Source organism: Copadichromis virginalis, linkage group LG15 (genome assembly GCF_057382275.1).
Source record: "Copadichromis virginalis isolate Kocher_CV1m ecotype Utaka linkage group LG15, C_Virginalis_male_GT1.1, whole genome shotgun sequence".
NCBI classification, from domain to species: domain Eukaryota; kingdom Metazoa; phylum Chordata; class Actinopteri; order Cichliformes; family Cichlidae; genus Copadichromis; species Copadichromis virginalis.
Window position 1 is genome coordinate 33,579,248 of NC_140632.1, and position 19,887 is coordinate 33,599,134.

At 39.9% G+C, this 19,887-nt stretch overlaps 1 protein-coding gene across 3 annotated transcripts; it reads left to right on the forward strand.

Moving 5' to 3' along the window:
* Positions 1-166: 166 nt before the first annotated feature.
* On the forward strand, positions 167-19,584 carry cep85l (centrosomal protein 85L). Of its 3 annotated transcripts, none has more exons than XM_085432993.1 (12): positions 167-584; positions 2,411-3,225; positions 5,318-5,403; positions 7,388-7,505; positions 7,596-7,763; positions 7,875-8,027; positions 8,961-9,115; positions 10,450-10,567; positions 10,647-10,697; positions 11,491-11,598; positions 15,114-15,291; positions 18,271-19,584. In XM_085432993.1, the coding sequence occupies exons 1-12, from the start codon at positions 539-541 to the stop codon at positions 18,435-18,437; spliced, it is 2,163 nt and encodes a 720-aa protein (XP_085289119.1). In that variant the 5' UTR covers positions 167-538; the 3' UTR covers positions 18,438-19,584. The 3 variants fall into 3 exon arrangements, with proteins under 3 accessions (XP_085289119.1, XP_085289120.1, XP_085289121.1); XM_085432994.1 differs by having other exon boundaries at positions 8,964-9,115; XM_085432995.1 differs by lacking the exon at positions 11,491-11,598.
* Positions 19,585-19,887: the final 303 nt, after the last annotated feature.

The following is a 19,887-nucleotide window of genomic DNA, read 5'->3' on the forward strand; positions in this document are numbered from 1 at the left end:
TTTATTGGCCACTCGGATGGTGCGTTCAAGGCGCCATCCGGGTGGCAGAAAACCACGGGTTAGAAAAGGGGCGATATTTGGCACTAATGGCTTGTCATACATGCGATCGGGAATTAAAGAGAACAGGCGCTGCCGTAAAGGTGACTGTAGAAGCGCAAGAAATTTGACCGCGGTTTGTCACCCTAGCAATTTGTAGGCTGACTGAAAGCACGAGACTTCTCACGTTATTTGCACATTTTTGTTGAATAATTTCGTTACTGTGCCAGGAACGGTTTCAGCCCAGCCGAAGAATTACTATGAGGCGCATGCAGGTGTCGGAGGAAGAGATTACTGGGTGCACTTCCACTCATGGTTAACCCAGAACGGCCTCGTTTACTGGAAGTATGCATATATGACAGCTTTGCTGCTGGAGACTGTCGCGTCTTGAACGTCTTGCTTTTATTCTCCTTTGTCATCTTAGTGAGCTTAACGTGATTTTCCCTATTCTGATATAAAAAGACCTTTATTTAAAAAATGCGATGCAGAAGTGATTTTGAAGATGGATCCAATCATTTCTAATTTAAAGATGGAATCTAATAAAACAGGTAAGGAGCTTTGGAAATACATGATAGCCAAGTAAGGAGCTGGTTCCGTTTCATCTGCAGTGCTGTGTCCTTGTTAAATCCTTTAACATATCGAGTATACGGCACGGTTGGTTCCGTTGTTACCGAGCTAGAAGTCATCCGTGGCTTTTATTTTTTAGCACAGACATCTGATGCCACAGCATAGTCCATTTAGTAATATTCTTCAAATATTTGATCGTATGTTGTAAAATACATGTAAACACGCTTTATAGTTTATCGTTAAATGACCGTTATATTAAACAATTCTCATGGTAAATTTTTGAAGTAGCCTGAATAACAAGCGTTATTACTGTACATAATTTAGTCATATTGTGAAAACAAAGAGTTCTTAAGGTATCAGATAAATATAATATACATCACATCGGGGCTCTACTCTGGGCCAAGAGTCAAACTTTTAGAAGTTGTGAAAGAAAATTAAGATTACCCACAAACTGAATATGGACAGGATTTACTACAGTAGCTGAAGAATCCACTGGAAAAGGCACAAATGAGACTATTTCGCCTCTGGTTCGCTCTGTTTGTGCCCACGCTCACGCAGCACTCGGCAGAGATCCCGCCCCCCAGCTAAACACCCGACCAATGTTAGTATGAAAATAAGCCGGAGTCGGGTTACTCAGTAGGCAGGGCAGAGCAAACTGAAGCAGCATATCTCTGTCGTCCAAATCACAGCGACTCGTGAGATAAATAACAAGTAAAAATATATCTATATTTGTACAATCAGTGGGAGACACTTCCACTGCTGTTCTTACAGATTTAGTCTGGTAGAGAAGTGTTTCTCTCTGTCAGCCTGTCTGCTGCACAGAGCCTACTGGAGGACCCCGACACAAAGCCCCGCCGAGCTTTCAACTGTGCACTCAACAGATTCATATTCTGATGTAATCACAGCGATTTTAGTAAAGCTTATTCTCTTTCCACCCCAGCTTCCAGCAGCTCACAAAGGGAAAGTTAATGCTGTGTGATAGGTCCTGTCATCTCACCATGTTACAAAAAAGAAAGAGGAATTTGGTGGTCTTGGCCCATGACAAGTTCATAGCAAATATCTTGATTATGGATGAATCTGAGAAAGGACAGTGGAGCTGTGCTGTGCTCTGTGCACAGCTGTGGTGTGTTTGGATATTTTTGGACATCTCAGCACTGAAGTTTCCAGGTCAGCTCTGAGTTCAGTCTTCATTTGGCATCTCAAAGAAGTTGACAAAGGTGGAAAATGTCTTACTCTTTTAGCACACGCGCTTAAGTCTCTGAAAACCCTGGAAGATTATGGCGTAGGGTTAAAAGGAGTTTTGGGTTGCGTCGTAAGTTACAAGATAGATTTCCCAAGGAGCATATATGGTAAATGGTAATGATTCTTATATAGCTACTACTCTCCCCGGAGCACTCAAAGCGCTCTATACAACATACCACATTCACTGTCTTCAGTGCTTTTCAGTGCTTCCTAACTAACATTCACACACATTTATACTCCGATGGATGCAATGGAGAGCAACTTGGGGTTAGTATCTTGCCCAAGTGGCGTGCAGACTGGGGGAGCCATAGATTGAATCACTAGCCTTCTGATCAGTAGATGATCTGTTCTACCTCCTGAGCTACAGCCATCCATGCATTATACACAATCTTGTCACTGCGGTCTTTATGTAAATGGATACAGTACCTTTTTTCTTTTTCTTTTTTTATGCTAAAACCCTTTCTTGAAGGGATTTTTTTTTTTTACAGTTCTCAATAAATATAGGTTGGTGTTGTTATTTGATCCTTCCCATATTTTTTCTTTAACCTTTTATATCTTTCCCTAGATGACTCCAGTTCCAGTACCACCCATCTGTATTCCCAGCCACTCTTGCAGCAGCACTTGGGCCAGGATAATGGCATTCCTACTGTCCATGTAAGGCCATTTGTTTCATCCTCACATAAAACCACTTTTAAAATGCCAGCTTCAAGCCACAGCACAAATTACTCGTACTGGTCTTCTCAGCAGCATGTGCCAGCCACATCTCATCTGGACCCACAAAGTTGTCTAGACACAAAGGACCATCAGTCTATCCGGAGGTGCTCCTCGCTTTCCAACTTATCATTAGGAACTGATACGTGCAATACTAGCACAGCAGGATATCGGTACAACCCAAATGCACAAGGATCCCTAGATAGAGTTCTACAGCATAGGCATAGAAGGGTACCTCAAGTTTCCGATGTCGACTTATATTTACCGCTACTTTCTCCCACAGCCTGCAGTAGCTTACTCCAGCACTCGCCAGGTGCCAGCACAGGTTACCAGTACAACAATTGCAGGCTATCCACTGGTTTGGAGGCAGATATGTCCCTTTTCTCACCTCTGTCTTCACCAGTGAAACAATACATGGACTACAGTATTTATCAACCCATCTCATACAACCAAATGGACTCTCCACTGGGTCATCAGACTAATAGAACGTCCCCAGTTCAACTTGAAGCACGCACCCAGATGTGGCTGACTGAGCACATGGAGCACAGGCTCAAAGGAAAGTGTGGAGGTGAACTTGGTCATAACAGTGATACTGGAACAGAGGGCTGCGGTGGAGATGAGCAGTCACTATGGCAACAGCGACATCAATGTGATCCAGGGCTTAAACAGGTGAGTGGGGTTTTACAGCTATCATATAAAAGTGAAAATAAACATAGAAACGAGGAAAGTGAAAAAGTATGGAAATAAAAAGACCACGACTTGATCCTGTGTAGGTAAATATGCTCATAGATTGAGAAAGGATGATTTAGGACACAGCAACCCTATTATTCAGAGAGGTAGTTACTTGTGGTTTGATCACTGTCTTTCTATGGCTTTCAAATATGTCTTGTCTTTAATCTCACCAAGCAGCTGCTGTTGGCTACCCCTCCCTGAGTCTGGTTTTGACAGAGGTCTTAGGTTGGGGGCAATGAACTTCTCCCTGTTAACATCATAACATGTAGCTCTCTATTTAGAGATAAGGTTGGGTGTTGTTTTAGATGCAATTAGCAATAGTTCACAAATTACAATGTGTTACATTTCAGATGAATCTCATACATTTTGTTATTGGGTTTTTGGCTATATGAAAACGGTTTGCTTGTTAAGTCAACCCAAACCCTGCTGCTAACCTAAAACCTAGATTGGTCACCAATGACCCAATAGATATTTGTCCTCCCTGTAACTCCCTGTAACTGTAACCTTGGTAACACATTGTGAGACTGCTGGGGCAATCACACAGTCTCCAGTGTTTTAAAGTTTTTGTTTTACCGTACAGTACAACAAGCTGTTTTGAAATGACTGTTATGAACTGGCATAAAATAATACCAAATTAAATTCAGATGATTGGATATAAAATTCACCATGTTTGACAAAAACCAAACTCAAAAACCACAGTCAGCACAAACACCTCATACCAGTAATTATTTTTGCAGGCACTGGACATCTTGCAATCATTGTATTATAGTATTCTAGAGTTACAGTGGTGTGAAAAAGTGTTTGTCCCCTTTCTGATTGTCTATTTTTTTGGAAGGTTTGTGTCCCATTACATCGGGCGTAAAAGTAACATAGTATTTCAGAAAAGTAACATCATACCAACAGTATCAATCAATCATTCAATTTATTTATAAGCACTTTTAAAAACAACAGAGGTTGACCAAAGTGCTTTACATAGCAAAAGGGTAAAAACTAGAACAAACACACACAGAACAAACTGGAGCAAAGTTAACATTATCAATAAGACGAAAAACAGAACAGGTAAGACAGGTAGATGGCGAGCCACAAACATCGGCGCTATCTTGGATCTAACAGTGAAATATGGCGGTGGTAGTGTGATGGTGGGGTTGTTTTGGACAATATGGACTGCCAAAACATCCCGAAGCAGAATGTCCGGCCATCTGTTTGTGACCTCAGGCGTATTTGGGTATTTGGGTTCTGTAGCAGGACAATGATAGAAAACACATCAGCAAGCCCACTTCTGAATGGCTTAAAAACCCCCAAAATGAAGTCAAAGTCTGACTGAGATGCTGTGGCATGAGCTTAAATAGGCGATTCATGTTCAATAACCCTTCATTGTGAATGAATTCCTGCAAAGATGAGTGGGCAAAAATTCCTCCACAGCGCTGTAAAAGACTCATTGCCAGTTATCGAAAAAGGCTTGATTGCAGTTGTTGCTGCTAATAGTGGCCCAACAAGTTAGGGTTAGTTTAGGGGTGGTGTCACTCTTTCACACAGGGCCATGTAGGTTTAGATTTTTTCCCCCATTAATAATAAACTTCTTCATTTAGAAACTGCATTTTGTGCTTATTTGTTTTGTCTTTGTCTAATATTTAAATTTGTTTGATGATCTGAAACATTTAAGTGTGACAAACATACAGAAGTTAGGAAATCAGGAAAAGTGTATTTTTTTCACATCACTGTAAATATAACGCCATCTGTCCAACAGGGAAAAGCAAATCTACACAAGAATGCACAAAAAATAATAAAGATGTTGCAATGACCCAGTTCAAGTCTGGACCTTAACGCAACTGAAATGCTCTGTCAGGACCCTAAGAGAACTACATGCTGCTGAATCATGAGGTGTACTTAGTTTTTCACTGGGCAGTCCTGTGAAAACTTTCTCTACTACATGATTATAACTGACTTCAACTAAGGCTTTTACATTATGTCATGATTTCGCTGTGTGCATAAATTAGATTTTGTCTTCTCTATATTTGTGTGTTACCAGATGCTGAGAGGGACCTCCCTGCCTGTCAACAATCTGGTTAAGGTAAAAGAGGATCTACTGAGACAAAGAGAGCAACAGATAAATAGGTACTGAAAGCCAAACAGACAGATATTTTAGTTGCCCTATATGGGTGTGTGTGTGTGTGTGTGTTTGCATGCAGATGCATGCATATATACATTTAGAGTAGGGGTAACACTACCCACTTTCAGGTTGGGGGTCTGACTCCCGACCAGAGCGTCTGTCTCCAGTAAGGATCCCCAGACCAGATCCCCTCATGCCTACCTTGGATAGGGATATGAGCAAGAAAGAGATAATTGAAGCCATACCAGCTCGAACGTTGTCTAGATAACCAAGGTTGGCATGAGGTGTTGAGGAACCAGGACACACTGATGAGAAGTGGGCTACTAGAACAAGAAGGCATAAATTGTAAATGGCCTATATTTATATAGCGCTTTACTAGTCCCTAAGGACCCCAAAACGCTTCACACATCCAGTCATCCACCCATTCACACACACATTCACACACTGGTGATGGCAAGCTACATTGTAGCCACAGCCACCCTGTGGCGCACTGACAGAGGCATAAGTCAACAAGGGATGAAAACAGGGAGCTGTTGGAATTATACTATGCAAATAACCCCGGCGGAGGAGGTTACATGAAGAGGATGTGGAATCTATGGGATCGTTGATACCCAACATCCAGACTGACAACGAAACAACTCAGTGTTTCGTTGTCAGTTTCGTCATTTCGCTCAGTGTTCCAACATTTGGAAGAAGCGTTTGTACCCTCTGAAGGTGTACTCGAAGATGTGAATGCAGCATTACTGATAATCCCTAGTGCAACCATCACTGAATCTAATCATCTGATCTACACGATGGCAGCAGTGATGCTTGGCTGTAAGGTGAACAGCCTCAAGGAGCACTAGCCTCCATGTAGAAGGACACTAGAGGCCAAACTCAAGGCACTGAAAAGGGAAGTTAGCCAAAAATCAGAGTTACAGCTAGGTTAAGTGCAGCAAGCTGTCCATACCTGAGCCCTTAAAGCTGCCAAGAAAAGACCCACAGCCTGTACTCAGTTTACTCTTTGAAAAATATAAGAACAGTCCACCAATACCTATACTTATCTCAAACTAAATATGTGAAAGTTATTGTGGAACAAGCTGCGATCAGTTGCAACTGTGTATATTGTTATTCACCCAGGCTTACACTTGTTGATTTGACTTGTTTTGTTTTCCTGCTTTCACTCCATTAGCATTGGAAATATAAAACTTGTGTTAGTTTACAGAGTTTTAAGTAAAAAGTGAAAATGGTGGTAGCAAATAAGGAGTTGTGTATTTGATAAGAGAAGAACAACAAATAAAAACACCAGCTACAACTACCGCTTTGTGGCAGAGAATCATGGCCTTAGATGTGGATATTGTGATTCCTGTGCCTGCTGTTTGAGATTTGACTACAAACCACACCAGTGCATCCTGAAGGTAGTCAAAGGAGCTTGCAAAGAAAAGCGTCTGGACTTCTTTAAGTTGCTTGAAGACGTTTCACCTCTCATCCGAGAAGCTTCTTCAGTTCTAAGGTCAAGGACTCCCCACCATTTGACCTTAGAACTGAAGAAGCTTCTCGGATGAGAGGTGAAACGTCTTCAAGCACCTTAAAGAAGTCCAGACGCTTTTCTTTACAAGCTCCTTTGACTACGATGACCTGGATGACAGAACCTTCACAGACATCCTGAAGGTTACAAAAGCAAAATTCTAACCTTTTACATGTACAACTTTGATGTTGTTTTTTATTTTTTATTGGAAAAGTCTTGTTCCTTTGAAGTATAAAAAGGCTTGCGAAAAATCCTAAAAACACACAACAATACTATGGTACACTGAAGTGTTCCAAACATTGGTGCTTCTCTTTGTCACTACTTTCACTCTTCATCTGGCATGTTTGGGTATCTTTTGCAGATCCAAATTGTTCACCCTGTCAGTTCTCGAATAAACTTTATTTTAGTCATTTATTTATTGCATATGGAAAAAACAATACAGGTGGGAATCTTTGTAAGTAGGAACGAATTCTGTCTTTCAGACAAAAGCTACAGATCTTGCTACTACATGCGCGGATCAGAGATAATGAACAGAAAATACATCAGGTCTTAAAGAGCCAGAGAAGGTTGTTTGATGACTCTCACACCCGAAACATCCAGGTAATAAATGAACATTCATATCCAAATTTAATAACCACATAAAACATTTTTATAATTAAAGTTATAGCACAAGTTCTGGTCATCTTTAAGGACTCAACAATGAGAACTTCACGCAAGCAGCCACCTGATCAGTTGTCCTGTGATGAAGAACTTGTTAAGAAATTAGCTGTGGCTGAACTTGACACAATCCATTTCAGCAAAGTCTTCAAGCAAATTACTCAGAAATATTCAGAGGATATCAGAAAACTGGAGGAAAGGGTACAGTAATAATTAATATATATAACATTTTTTACTCTTTAAAGTGTACTTTACTCTTGAAAGTATAGTAACGTAAACATATGTTTGAATATGTATTTTCTTCATCCACAGATAAAAACGAGGGATCGCTACATCTGTAGTCTAAAAAAGAAGTTTCAGCGAGAGAACAACCAAAACCAAGAAAACCAGCAACGCATAGAGACACTGGAGAAATACCTTTCTGACCTGCCAACATTAGATGAAGTACAGGTCCAGGCCAACAGGGTAAACACATATATGAGCATACATACACCCTGAGGTGAGTCAGGTTGATCAGTCAGAGACATTTTTCATCCTAGAGACTTGGAAACTCTAAGCAAGTGGCGTTTCATATGGGACAGGGACTCCTCTGTCCTCCGAGCGTAGTGCAAATGGGTTTCTGCAGGACAGTTTTACAATATAATCCCTGAGTTTGTTTTATCCTGTTTGTTTTCACCATATACTCCTCTTTTCTTCTGCTCTCGACCCCTAGACTGGGTACAGTCTAAATATGTTCCTAAAACAAGATAAAATTTGTTGAGGTAGGCTAAGCCTACATTTAAGCTCTGTTTTTATTCAACATTACCTTCTCTGGGCAGTAAACAATTAATGTGCTGCATCACTTTTAAAGGAACAAGCAATGTGTAAAATTGTGTACACATTGCTTGTGTAACCCAGACTACTCCTAAAGATGGTCCACCAGCAGTGGACCTTTTGAACACGATAACTGGAGAAAAATGTCACCTAGGATTTTCAAATTAAAACCCAGGTGTATCTACTAAAACTCTTGGATGATTTTGAATATAAGTGAAGGTCAATTACCAAAAATGTATTTTCATACAGTCTTTCCATTTCAACCTTGTTCATCATTGACTTTATTTTTTATTTGCCTGTTGATATTAGATACTTTGTTTGCTCTCATTTAAATTAAACAATTTCTTGGAATTCCAATTCCACTATATTTAGAAGCCATTCCAGACTTTTCCCAAAACAATATTAGGTGATGTCATCAAGAAATAAATTATATTTTAATAATTTAGACATTTGTATGTTATTTATATAGAGTATAAACAGATTAAGGTCCAGGATTTAAAATTGTGAGACCCCATTTAGTCAGAGAGAGGATTAGGTTTTGTTCGTACTGCTCTACTATCTCACTGTGCATATTTCTATTTTCAGCAGGAGGAGGCACAGCAGAAATGCAAGAAACTGGAGAAAATAGTGTCTCACCTAAAAAAGAGCCTAGAGGAAGGATGTACTTTGATGAAGGACAAAGACATCGAGATGAAGATGCAGGCAAAGAGAGAGAAAGAATTGATTGCATCTGTACATAGGTATATTTATGTGTATATGATACGTTTGTGTGCAAATAAGGTACGTCGTTTCTCACAGATTTGTGAGGACTGTACTAAAATCAGAAAATATACAGTGCCTGATTTAAAATAGGTTCTTCAAGGTCATTTTCTCACTGCTGATATTTTTAGACAGCTCCCTGGATGTCGTCTTATTATTAGCTGTACTTGTGAATGTCTAAAGGATGATAGATATCTCCTGATTCATCACCATAGTGCAAAAATAATTCGTCTTTAATTTAGGAAAGATTCATATCTTAGCCTAGGTCATCAACAGTTGAAATGAGTTAAACAATTATTAAATTCAATTTTCCTTGCCTCTTTAAAGCGCTTCTTCAACAGAGCAAGGCATGTCCAAAATAGCATTACTAAACGTACAAGTTTTCTTTAGAGAGCATTATTAGATCAGTTTTGATAAAATAAGACAAGGGTTTGAGCTTACACTTTGGTTTAGACTTGAAGAAAAGATTTGTTGAATTTTGGGGCATTGAAAATAAAACTTTGGATCAAAAGAAAAGAATCCAAAGTTGGATTCCCTGTTCTTTTTAATAGTTTAAAAAATATCTTTTCATGGGGGGGTTAATGGTCTGTCCTCATCTGCACTTTGACACAGAAGTTGATATTTGTTGTTTTACACTAATATTTGTAATAAGGTTGCAGCATATATCCAAGCAGTCACAGTGAATAGTCTAAGGAGCATTCTAGAAGTATGTAAGCAAGCGTGGTGCAATCAGTCTTCATTTGCTCAAAAGACAATGTTGTAGAAGACGGAGCCAAATTGAAATTGGGTACACATTTTTACCCGTTAGTCGTAAAGCGCTGTTAGTGTATCGCTGTCACCCTATCAAGGTCAGAAGTCAATCTTGGGAATGCCATATCTCAAGAAGGAACTCACATAGGAATTTCACATTCAGCCTCTAGTGATGCATCTAGTAAAAATTTCAGAAGAGTTTAAATCCCAGTGAGCTTGAACTGAAAGTAAAGGTCAGATGGCAAATTTTCAGAAAACTGCCTGGGGCTTTCACATTTATACCATAGGTGAATCTGCTAGAAGGTCAGGGCGGTACCACTTGGAGCCACCTGTATTTGTAATTTTTATGGGTACAGTTCCAGAAGATTATGATCACATATGGTACATGCGCACTGGCAGATCTGAAGTATTTCCTGTCGTTAACTACACAGTTCACGTGCATTAACTGTAAACACACATCTTCATTTACTGTAAAGATGACACAAGTGATACTAAATGATCTATTTATGATATTCTTTTCATTTCATTCATGTCTCTGTTTTGTTCATGTCTTATTCTGGTAAAGTCTACAGCAAAAGGTGCAGCAGTGTTTGGATGATGGAGTGAGGCTACCTATGCAAGACTTGAAGCGGCTTGAAGTGGAAAACCATCAGCTTATTAAGCAGCAAGATCACAGCAGCAAGGTAGCATTCTAAACACATTTATGCACATACACAAAACACATGAAGAAGCCATTCACGTGTTGTGTCTGATCACCTCCAGCTGTTTAAGCATCAACGAGAACAGATTGAGAGACTGACCTCACAACTCATGGTAGGTTGTTATAAATCTACACCCTCACTGTACAATTATTGTATATGCTGTATTTCTTTACATCTGATAATCAGGAGGACCACAGATGATCAGCAACACATGAGAATGAATTAAAATCACTCAGCAAAAGAGCTACTTTGTTTGAAAAATGTCGCCTGAAGAAACTTGTAATGAAGACAATTTGTGTTTTTTTTTAAATCCTCAGCCGTGAAAGGCTGATGCAGTGTTGTGGTCATCCTGCAAAACAGACACTGACCTCGACCTCACCCTACCAAAGCATTATCTGCAAACTTAGAAAACTGTATTGAGAAAAAAAAAAAATTTTCATTAAAGAAAATAATAATAATAATACCAGGCTAACTTCCTGCTGTTATTATTTGAGAACAGTTCCAAGCTTCAGTATAAGTGAGATTACATAACAGAAAGTTTTCCTGCTCAGGCATCAGTCATAAAATTTGAGATCCAAGTCTTTACTGTTTGATTTATTGCCAAAATCAGCTATGGTACCTCTCAGCCTGAAATTCACTTAATAATCGAGGGATGTGATAAATGGTTAGAGAGGCAAAGTTGAAATCATTTGGACATGTACAGTGGATGGATAGTGGATATACTGGGCAGTTGTGAATGAAGGCATCAGACAGGAGAAGACCTCATAGGCTCTTGGATCTAGTGAGATGGAGCTCATCCACTGTGACAAAGACTAAACACATTGAAAGAAGAAGACGATCAATGACTGTATATTATTTTTCTGTAGAAAACATAAGCTCATCTGTCACATTCTTTGTTTTGCTAGTCTACCAGCACAACACTGCAGAAGAAAAGAGGCCTTTCTCGTCAGCAATATTCTTACCTTCCAGAAAAGGGAAAAAGCCTGAATACACCCAGTACAGCCTTCCTTCAGGTATCTGTGGTGGAAGTATTAGCTTAATTCTTCTGCCTGTCTAATTGATTTTTGGTTAGTCATTGATAGGTGCTGAATCTCCTCTGCCCCAAACCTTTAGCCACAACTCAGATCATCACATGAGAGGAAAATTAAGCATATCATTTACTGAAATTACTTTAATTTTAGTCTTCAGATCATTTACTTATTAAACTTGATTCTCTACCAACAGCTTTATTTTTGAGATTAAGTTCTTTCCAACTATCAATGATATATGAACAGTGGTGGTGCTGTTACTCAAAGTAATAATCCATTATTATATATTTCTCATTACTGTTTTAAAAAGTGTGGCAGTGTGTTACTTAATTACTCCCTGTAAAAACACTATTCAATTCAATTCAATTTTATTTATATAGCGCCAAATCACAACAATGTATCTATGAAGGCGCTCAAGGCGCTTCATAGATACAGAGAAAAACCCAACAATCATATGACCCCCTATGAGCAAGCACTTTGGCGACAGTGGGAAGGAAAAACATAACTAAGGGAGGAATCAGGGTCACCTGGTCCAGCCCTAACTATATGCTTTAGTAAAAAGGAAAGTTTTAAGCCTAATCTTAAAAGTAGAGATAGTGTCTGTCTCCCGAATCCAAACTGGAAGCTGAGAAGAAGAGGGGCCTGAAAACTGAAGGCTCTCCTTCCCATTCTACTTTTAAATACTCTAGGAACAACAAGTAGGCCTGCAGTGCGAGATCGAAGTGCTCTAATAGGGTGATATGGTACTACAAGGTTATTAAGATAAGATGGGGCCTGATTATTTAAAACCTTGTATGTGAGGAGCAGGATTTTGAATTGAATTGAATTTGTTTTATTACTTTTGCATTACTCCATAACATGGCCTAAAAGTTCAGAGTACCTGGCTGCCTTTGAGTCCCTAGGTGGGGTGCTTGAGGGTGCTGCTCCTGGGGACTCTCTCATTACTGGGAGACTTCAACACTCATGTGGGCAGTGACAGTGAGACCTGGACGGCCGTGGCTGGAAAAAGCGGCCTGCCAGATCTGAAATCGAGCAGTGTTTTGTTATTGGACTTCTGTGCAAACCACAGTAACAAAAACCTTGTTCAAACATAAGGGTGTCCATAAGTGCTCATGGCACCAGGACACCCTAGGCCGCAGTTCATAAGATCAGTTTTGTAATTGTATCATCAGATCTGCAGAAGTATGTTCTGGACACTCGGGTGAAGCAAGGTGCTGAGCTGTCAACTGATCAACACCTTGTAGTAAGTTGTATCAGGTGGCGGGAGAGGATGTTCGACAGACCTGGGGCACCTAAATGGATATTGAGGGTAAGCTGGGAACGCCTGGCAGAGGCCCCCACCTGTGGGGTTGTCAACAGGAGACTGCGGACATTGAGTTCGAATGGACCTCATTGCTGACGCTGCTGCACTGAGCTGCGGCCGCAAGGTGGTTGGTGCCTGTCGTGGTGGTAACCCCCGAACCAGATGGTGGAGACCGGAGGTGAAGGAAACCATCAGGGTGAAGAAGTCCTATTGGGCTTGGTTAGCCTGTGGGACTTCAGAGGCAGCCTATAGGTACAGACAGGTCAAGTGGAACGTGGCTCGGGCATTAATTGAAGCAAAAATTCAGTTGTGGGAGGAGTTCGGAGAGGACATGGAGGAAGACTTTCTTCTTCAAAGACCTCCTTAATCCCACTAGGACATCTTCTGTAGAGGAAGCAGAGTCTGGGGACGAGGGGGATGACTCATCCATCACTGGTGTAAGGTCACTGAAGTTAAACAACTCCTTGTTGCTGTAGCTCAGGTGGTTGAGCAGGTCACTTTCTAATCGGAAGGTTTGTAGTTAAATCCCCTTCTACTCTCATCTGCATGTCAAATATCCTTAGGCACGATACTTAACCCCAAGTTGCTCTCCAGTGCATCCATCGGAGTATGAGTACGAGTGAATGTTATATGGAAAGCTCTTGGAGCATAGAAAAAATAGCTTGTACGAATGGGTGTGAATGGGCGAATGAGGCAAGTTGTGTAAAACACTTTGAGTGCTCAGAGTAGAAAAGCGCTATATAAGAACTAGTCCATTTACCATTCCTTGGTGGCAGGGCCCCTCGGGTGTTGTAGGGCTGTCAGGGGCGGTACCTCTGGATTGGCAGACCAGCTGGTGGTTCCCATCATCATGAAGGGGGACCAGAGGGTCTGTTCCAACTATAGGGGGATCACACTCTTCAGCCTCCCCAGCAAAGTCTATGCCAGGGTGCTGAAAAAGAGAGTCTATCCGTTAGTCGAATACAGGAGGAACAATACGGTTTTCGTCCTGGTTGCAGAACACTAGACCAGTTCTTTACCCTTTCAAGGATACTTGAGGGTTAATGGGAGTTTGCCCAACCAGTCTACATGCCTTTTGTGGACTTAGAGAAGACATTCGACCATGTCCCTTGGAGTATTCTGTGGGAGGTCTTTCGGAAGTATGGGGTGTCTGGCCATTCGATCTTTATACAACTGTTGCAAGAGCAGTGGGAGTGGCCGTTATTTAATCCTCACTGGATCATTGTCTTGAATAAGTTAGTGCAACTCACCTCCAACCCTTGAGTTAATATTTCAGCTTGCCTGTGAGAGAGATGCCAGTCTGTATTTTCACTGTGCTCAGGTTTGCTTGGAGAATCCCCTATGGTGAACAGTCTTTGTGTGGGTTTGAGAGAGAGTCTGGAAACAGTTGGAAAGTGGGGAGAGCTATAGTGGAGTGAACTGTTCTGATAATCCATCATGTTGAACCAGCAGCGAGACCCTGAATTTCAATAGGTAAAAAAGGCACCGATGAGCAGTGCTGCAGGCTCCGTCTTTGTCTGTTCACATTTAAATGATGTACATCTAAGCATGAACAGACGTGTATATTCTACATGACTGTGGCTTTCACTTTGTAGTCTCTGTGTGCTGGATTTTATTTGGATTACATTTGTGCTTTTGTGTTCATACCTAAATACTGAGAGAAAAAATGTGTGTCTGCATAATATGTTTGAAATGCAAAAGTAATGTGAAGAGTAGTATAACAAATTACATTCTTATGGGAGTAATAAAAATAATTAAGTGCAGTACTTCTTAAAAGTAATGCATGACTTCCAAGAAAAGTGTTTTGTGTAATATGTGTAACACATTACTTTTCTGAGTAATGACCAATAAACAGGGGAAATGCCTCCAACATACACAAATCTGTGATCCCACAGCATGCAGTTAGTTTGCATGAATGTAATTTCTTTGATATGCTGCTTAAAGATTGTGGTTACTTTCAAAGTGAGCCAGTGAGAACCCAATGAGAATCGCTATTGAAATCAGAATCGCTAAATTGGCATTAATTCCCATCCCTAGCTGTCAGTGCATGTTAAATAGGAAAAAAAAATAGCACTCATGCTAGATTGAAAGTTGCAGTGATCCCTGAGAGGTGGGTTTTCTGATACATGGGAACATGTTGTTCCAAGATATTTAAAAAAAAAATTCTTTTTTCTTTTTTTTTTTCACTGACAAGCAGCAGGTGATGGACGAAGGGTTGCTGGTGTCTTCTTTAGCCCATGTGGAAATTCCAGAAGTGGACCAGCTGCTGAAAGAGATGTCCCTTTGTCTACTGGACCTCCAGGGTCTCTGCAGCATCTTGGCTCAGAGAGCGCAGGGGAAAGAGCCCAACCTGTCTTTGCTTCTAGGAATGACATGTATGTAGGCATACATTTTATACTTATTTATACTTATTCTTTATGTATCACTTGTAACCTACTGTAGTTAGAGGGCGAACACAAATACAGACATTTATGATTTTTTTGATACAAATAAGATTTGTAGCATTTGTAAAAAAAAATATATATTTTTTTTTATTTTAGTCACCTAGTAATCAGTTAGCAGTTTTCTTTGTGCGCATGTAAAATTCCTGGAATAGGGCTCTCAAACTCATTTTCGGAGCTGTTGATTTAATTTTAAATCCCATTCCAAGATTTCAGTTGTCAGCTGTCTGGAGCCAACAACAACGACAATAGCTGCTGATTATAAGCTAACATTATACCCACTAATGTCCTAAAAATCACAAGAGTTTATTCAATAACTGTCAGAGTTCAATAATGTCAGCTCAAATTCAAAGAAAGCTTTGGTAATGCCAGAAAGGAAGAGCTAACAACTACAAAAACAGTGCTTAGCGATACTGAGGTGATACTGTTGGTGTCATCTGACAGAAGTGAGTTTCACTGACTCATGGATCTGAATCAGACTCAAAATTTTACAGCCTCTTCCAGAGTAAAATACATGTGGATGGTTCTTACTTAACGTATTGACAGCTGAGGTAAAGTGAGGTTGTTAAAGCGTATCACTTTAATGTTTACTAACTTAAAATAAATAAATGGTAATAAACAGCTGCAAAAACTATTTTATAATTATCTGATTAATTACACAGGTTTGCAACCAAAAATCTGCATAGGGTTTTTTGACTGTTTCTTGTAGATTTTTACTCACTGAAACCAGGAAAAATGTTTTTAAAATTCCATCACGTCAGGTTTTCTTGCAAAACTCATGTTTTTAAGTTTAATTAAGCATACAATTTCCCTTTTTAAACTGAAATCTGGTATCCTATATTTGAGTTTAAAAAAAAACATATCCACTAATGATTTCTTACATGAATTTAATATATATTCTAAGAGCGAAAGCGTGTTCAGAGAAGCATCAATGTTTTTTGCAAAACATGATGGAGATCATTTTTTGATTCAACACCCTAAAAACATAAAATTTACCAAAAGTATGCCATGCTACGGAAGTATGGAAGAGGATTAAGAAGATAGTGAGTATGTCTTTTTTTTTTTCTTCTTTTCCAGAATTCTTTTAAAAAAGTCAGAATTCTGACTTTTTTCTCAGAATTTTTTTTTTCTCATGATTCTCAGAATTCTGGAAACGAAGAAAAAAAAGTGGCCTTAATCCTCTTCCGTACTACGCAGCTGATTTTCTTTCTGTTTTTCTTTTTTGTGGAGACCTGTGTTATCAGAAACCTTTGAACTTCAACAACATATCTCAGGGCATTGAAATATCTTTTTTTTTCTATCAAACACAAAATCATTATTTATAACTTGGATGAACAAAACTAGCTGTGACCCAACTTTGTTTTTCTTAGTGTTCCCCACACACAGATTTTAAGATTTACGTATATAAACAGATGCTAGCCCCAGACTACAACATCATCCTTCTGAACTTTTTAGGTTATTTATGAAAGATTGTCTTCCTCACATCTGACCTACCCCACAAAAAGATTATAAATCTGTGGAAACCACTCAGAGCTGTGTTTGACTCATCATGAAATCAAACTTCTTCACCTTCTGTTTGCACAAGTGGTTTTCTTGCAGTAGACGTAAATCCACATATGATGTCCCTATGTTTAATATTTTGTGCCTGATTTCCAAACCCACAGATATTCCAGCTAACAAATGTATTTGTTAACATGACTAATAGGAAAGTTAGAAATGATTATGCATAAAAGTGGATAGTCATTTCTAACTTTCCTTTCCCCCGATAGAGAAGAAATGTAACAATAAACATGCTTAAACATATAAAATAAGATAAGTTCTCACTTGCTGGACCATCAGCTGTCTGTTGAAGCCACTGGATGGGACCTCACTGTGGCAAACTTCAGAGCAATACACCAGTAAGGACCACAGGTAGCTTACAGTTGAATTCATTTCAATTCAGTTTTATTTATAAAGCACCAAATCACAACAACAGTCGCCTCAAGGTGCTTTATATTGTAAGGTAGACCTTACAATAATACATACAGAGGAAAACCCAACAATGATATAATTCCTATATGTCTGCATGCAGCAGGGACCTACCAAGCACAATAACTCGCACTGGTAATATGTTAGTAGGAGTCACAGCCAACTCACATGAAGAAAGCACCAATCGTGTAACTCATGGCTCTGTGAGCAACACGCAAGGCTGTCTGCATTGGCTGGAGAGAACTCACTCGCCATCCTCTTCCATTAGGCGCCATAGGAAGGTTGCATCAAGCATGTGACCTCATGAACCGCGAGCAAGCATCACACCCAACTTACAGCTGAGTTTTCTTTTTTTGTTTTACAAAGCACTGAGTGTTTAACCCGTGACATCGTGAGCAACACATTGTTCTAAACTCACTCGCCAGGCAGCCAGTGCATCACAAATTTTGGGCCATTCACTCTAGCTAGCGGTCAGCACAGCCTGGGCGGAGTCCTATTTAAAAGGGCCTTGACACAGCAAGGTCCCACCCAGCACGTAAACCATGAGCAATACGCAGGCAAGGGGTCACAGCCAGAAAGTCAACATATGCTTCCCATTAAACAGGCAGGTGGACTAAATACTGTAAACCAACTCAGTCGTAATACTGATGCAGACTCCCAACACTCTGCACAGCTGTGGGCGTGACCAGTCAAGCATAAGTGTCTTAAAGAAGTTTCCATGTGCCCTGATGCCCTAATCATGGAGTCATACCCCGAGTGTAGCGACAGTCTCAATGCGATAGAGCACAGTTGCACTGCATGAGAGACATGTGTATGGTGCCTTCTGCCCTAATCATTTTCTTTTCAAGGCACTGCTTCACATTTCTTCATGCAGTCATAATCTGGCTCACTAAATATTGTCCTTGACTTTTTCATAACATTTTCTCCTTTGTTTTCTCTGTTCAGCGCTGACCTTTTCAGCAGAGGACAGTGACTGCAAAGTGGTGGCAGTGGAAGACAAGTTAAGGTTAAAGCTACTGGAAGTTGGCCAGCTGAGGAAAGACATCGATGCGCTGAGGAAAAGCATCTCAGACTGCTACGATCAGTTTATGGGTGACTGCATTTCTCAGTGACTTCCTTTCACATTCTGTACTTCGCAGAGAAAGAATGCAAAATGATACTTGTATGATTGCTGTGTAGTAACTGACATCTCCCTTTGGAGCTGAGTGGACAGCACGCTCACATATATATGGGACAACCCCAAACTTCCTGTCAAAAAGTATCCAGGTGGAGCATGTTAATGAACAAGGACAATGTTTGTTAATGTTTTCCTAAACTGTTTAATAAGCTTTTAAAAAATCAGTTTTGAGGATCCGCTAATTTGGAAAAACAGCTGCTTGGAAAGACACTGGGATCCCAAAGGCCCATCTGTATAGTTTCTCCAGCAGTCAGCTAATCGTGTTGCTGCTGCTGGATGCAACTTGTATTTTAATACATGGCAGGAGCTCTCTGATGTCAGGTCAATAAAGAGAGATCGTATGAAGGAACTGAATGTAATTGAGTTATTATAAACATGTGTTAAAGAGAGTATATACAAATATAAAGCAAGCTGCACACTGAGATAAAGTAAGGGGACAATATTTAAGTAAGTATATAACAGTAATTCTTGTATTGCACTTAAAGTATGAAAAGAATATTATTGTCCCCCTGAAAGCACTGAGTAGGTGATCGGTTCCATTTGTTTGTCTGTTTGTTTGCAGTCTAGCATCTGATGATAGACACCAACAGCTCGAGCTGATTGAAAGCAAGAACAAAAAGGTGACATCAAATGTCCAAATCAGTAAAACTTTATGTCACTCACAATTTTTAAAGATTGTTTTCAAACTTCACAACAACATACGAGGCCTTTGGGGACATGAGTACCTAAGCTGGCTAAGCATTTGACCTTGATCTTCATTTACGGTCAAAGTTGACCCTAAAGAAACAAATGAGACCGTATGAGCAGTATATGATATATATGAGGAGAGAACTGTACAACACACCTCCTATTTTTTTTTTTCAGTACAATGGCTTACAACATCACAACGATTCCATAATAGGTCTACATCATTATAATGTAATAAAAACATCATGAAACAGATTTAGTACGTGCTCTCTGAGTGATCTTGTTGAAATATATACTGCACTTGTGAATAAGGCAGATTATGGCAGGAAAGACGCAAATGTGCAAGCTTGTTGTGTGTGTATGTGTGTGATTAAACTGTCTGTTGATTGTTTCGATGTGCGGTCTTTATGAATCTCCATTTTCACAGCAGACAGTGACGCCCATGTGAGGATCTTCACTAGCACGGCCCTAGAAAATAGAAAAGTCACTTAGTGTCTCTTTGTTTGTTTTTTAATGAAAATATTAATCTATCACCATGGCTTCACAAAGAACTTACAAACGTGTTTGTTTCCTAGCATTAGCTTTCTTCTGTGTACATGAAGCCTGTTTCACTCCTAATCTCTGATCTGTGAGTTTCACCCTGTGCCAACGGAGCCAATGCGGGTAAGTGGACTCGCCCAGACTGGCTGCTTTGGTGT

What these genes read in the sequence shown, in the direction of transcription:
- cep85l (XM_085432993.1), top strand. Translation starts at nt 539, where the DNA reads ATGGATCCAATCATTTCTAATTTAAAGATGGAATCTAATAAAACAG. An exon ending in GTGATCCAGGGCTTAAACAG is followed by an intron (nt 3,226 to 5,317) that starts GTGAGTGGGGTT and finishes GTGTGTTACCAG; the next exon opens with ATGCTGAGAGGGACCTCCCT. An exon ending in TACAGGTCCAGGCCAACAGG is followed by an intron (nt 8,028 to 8,960) that starts GTAAACACATAT and finishes TTCTATTTTCAG; the next exon opens with CAGGAGGAGGCACAGCAGAA.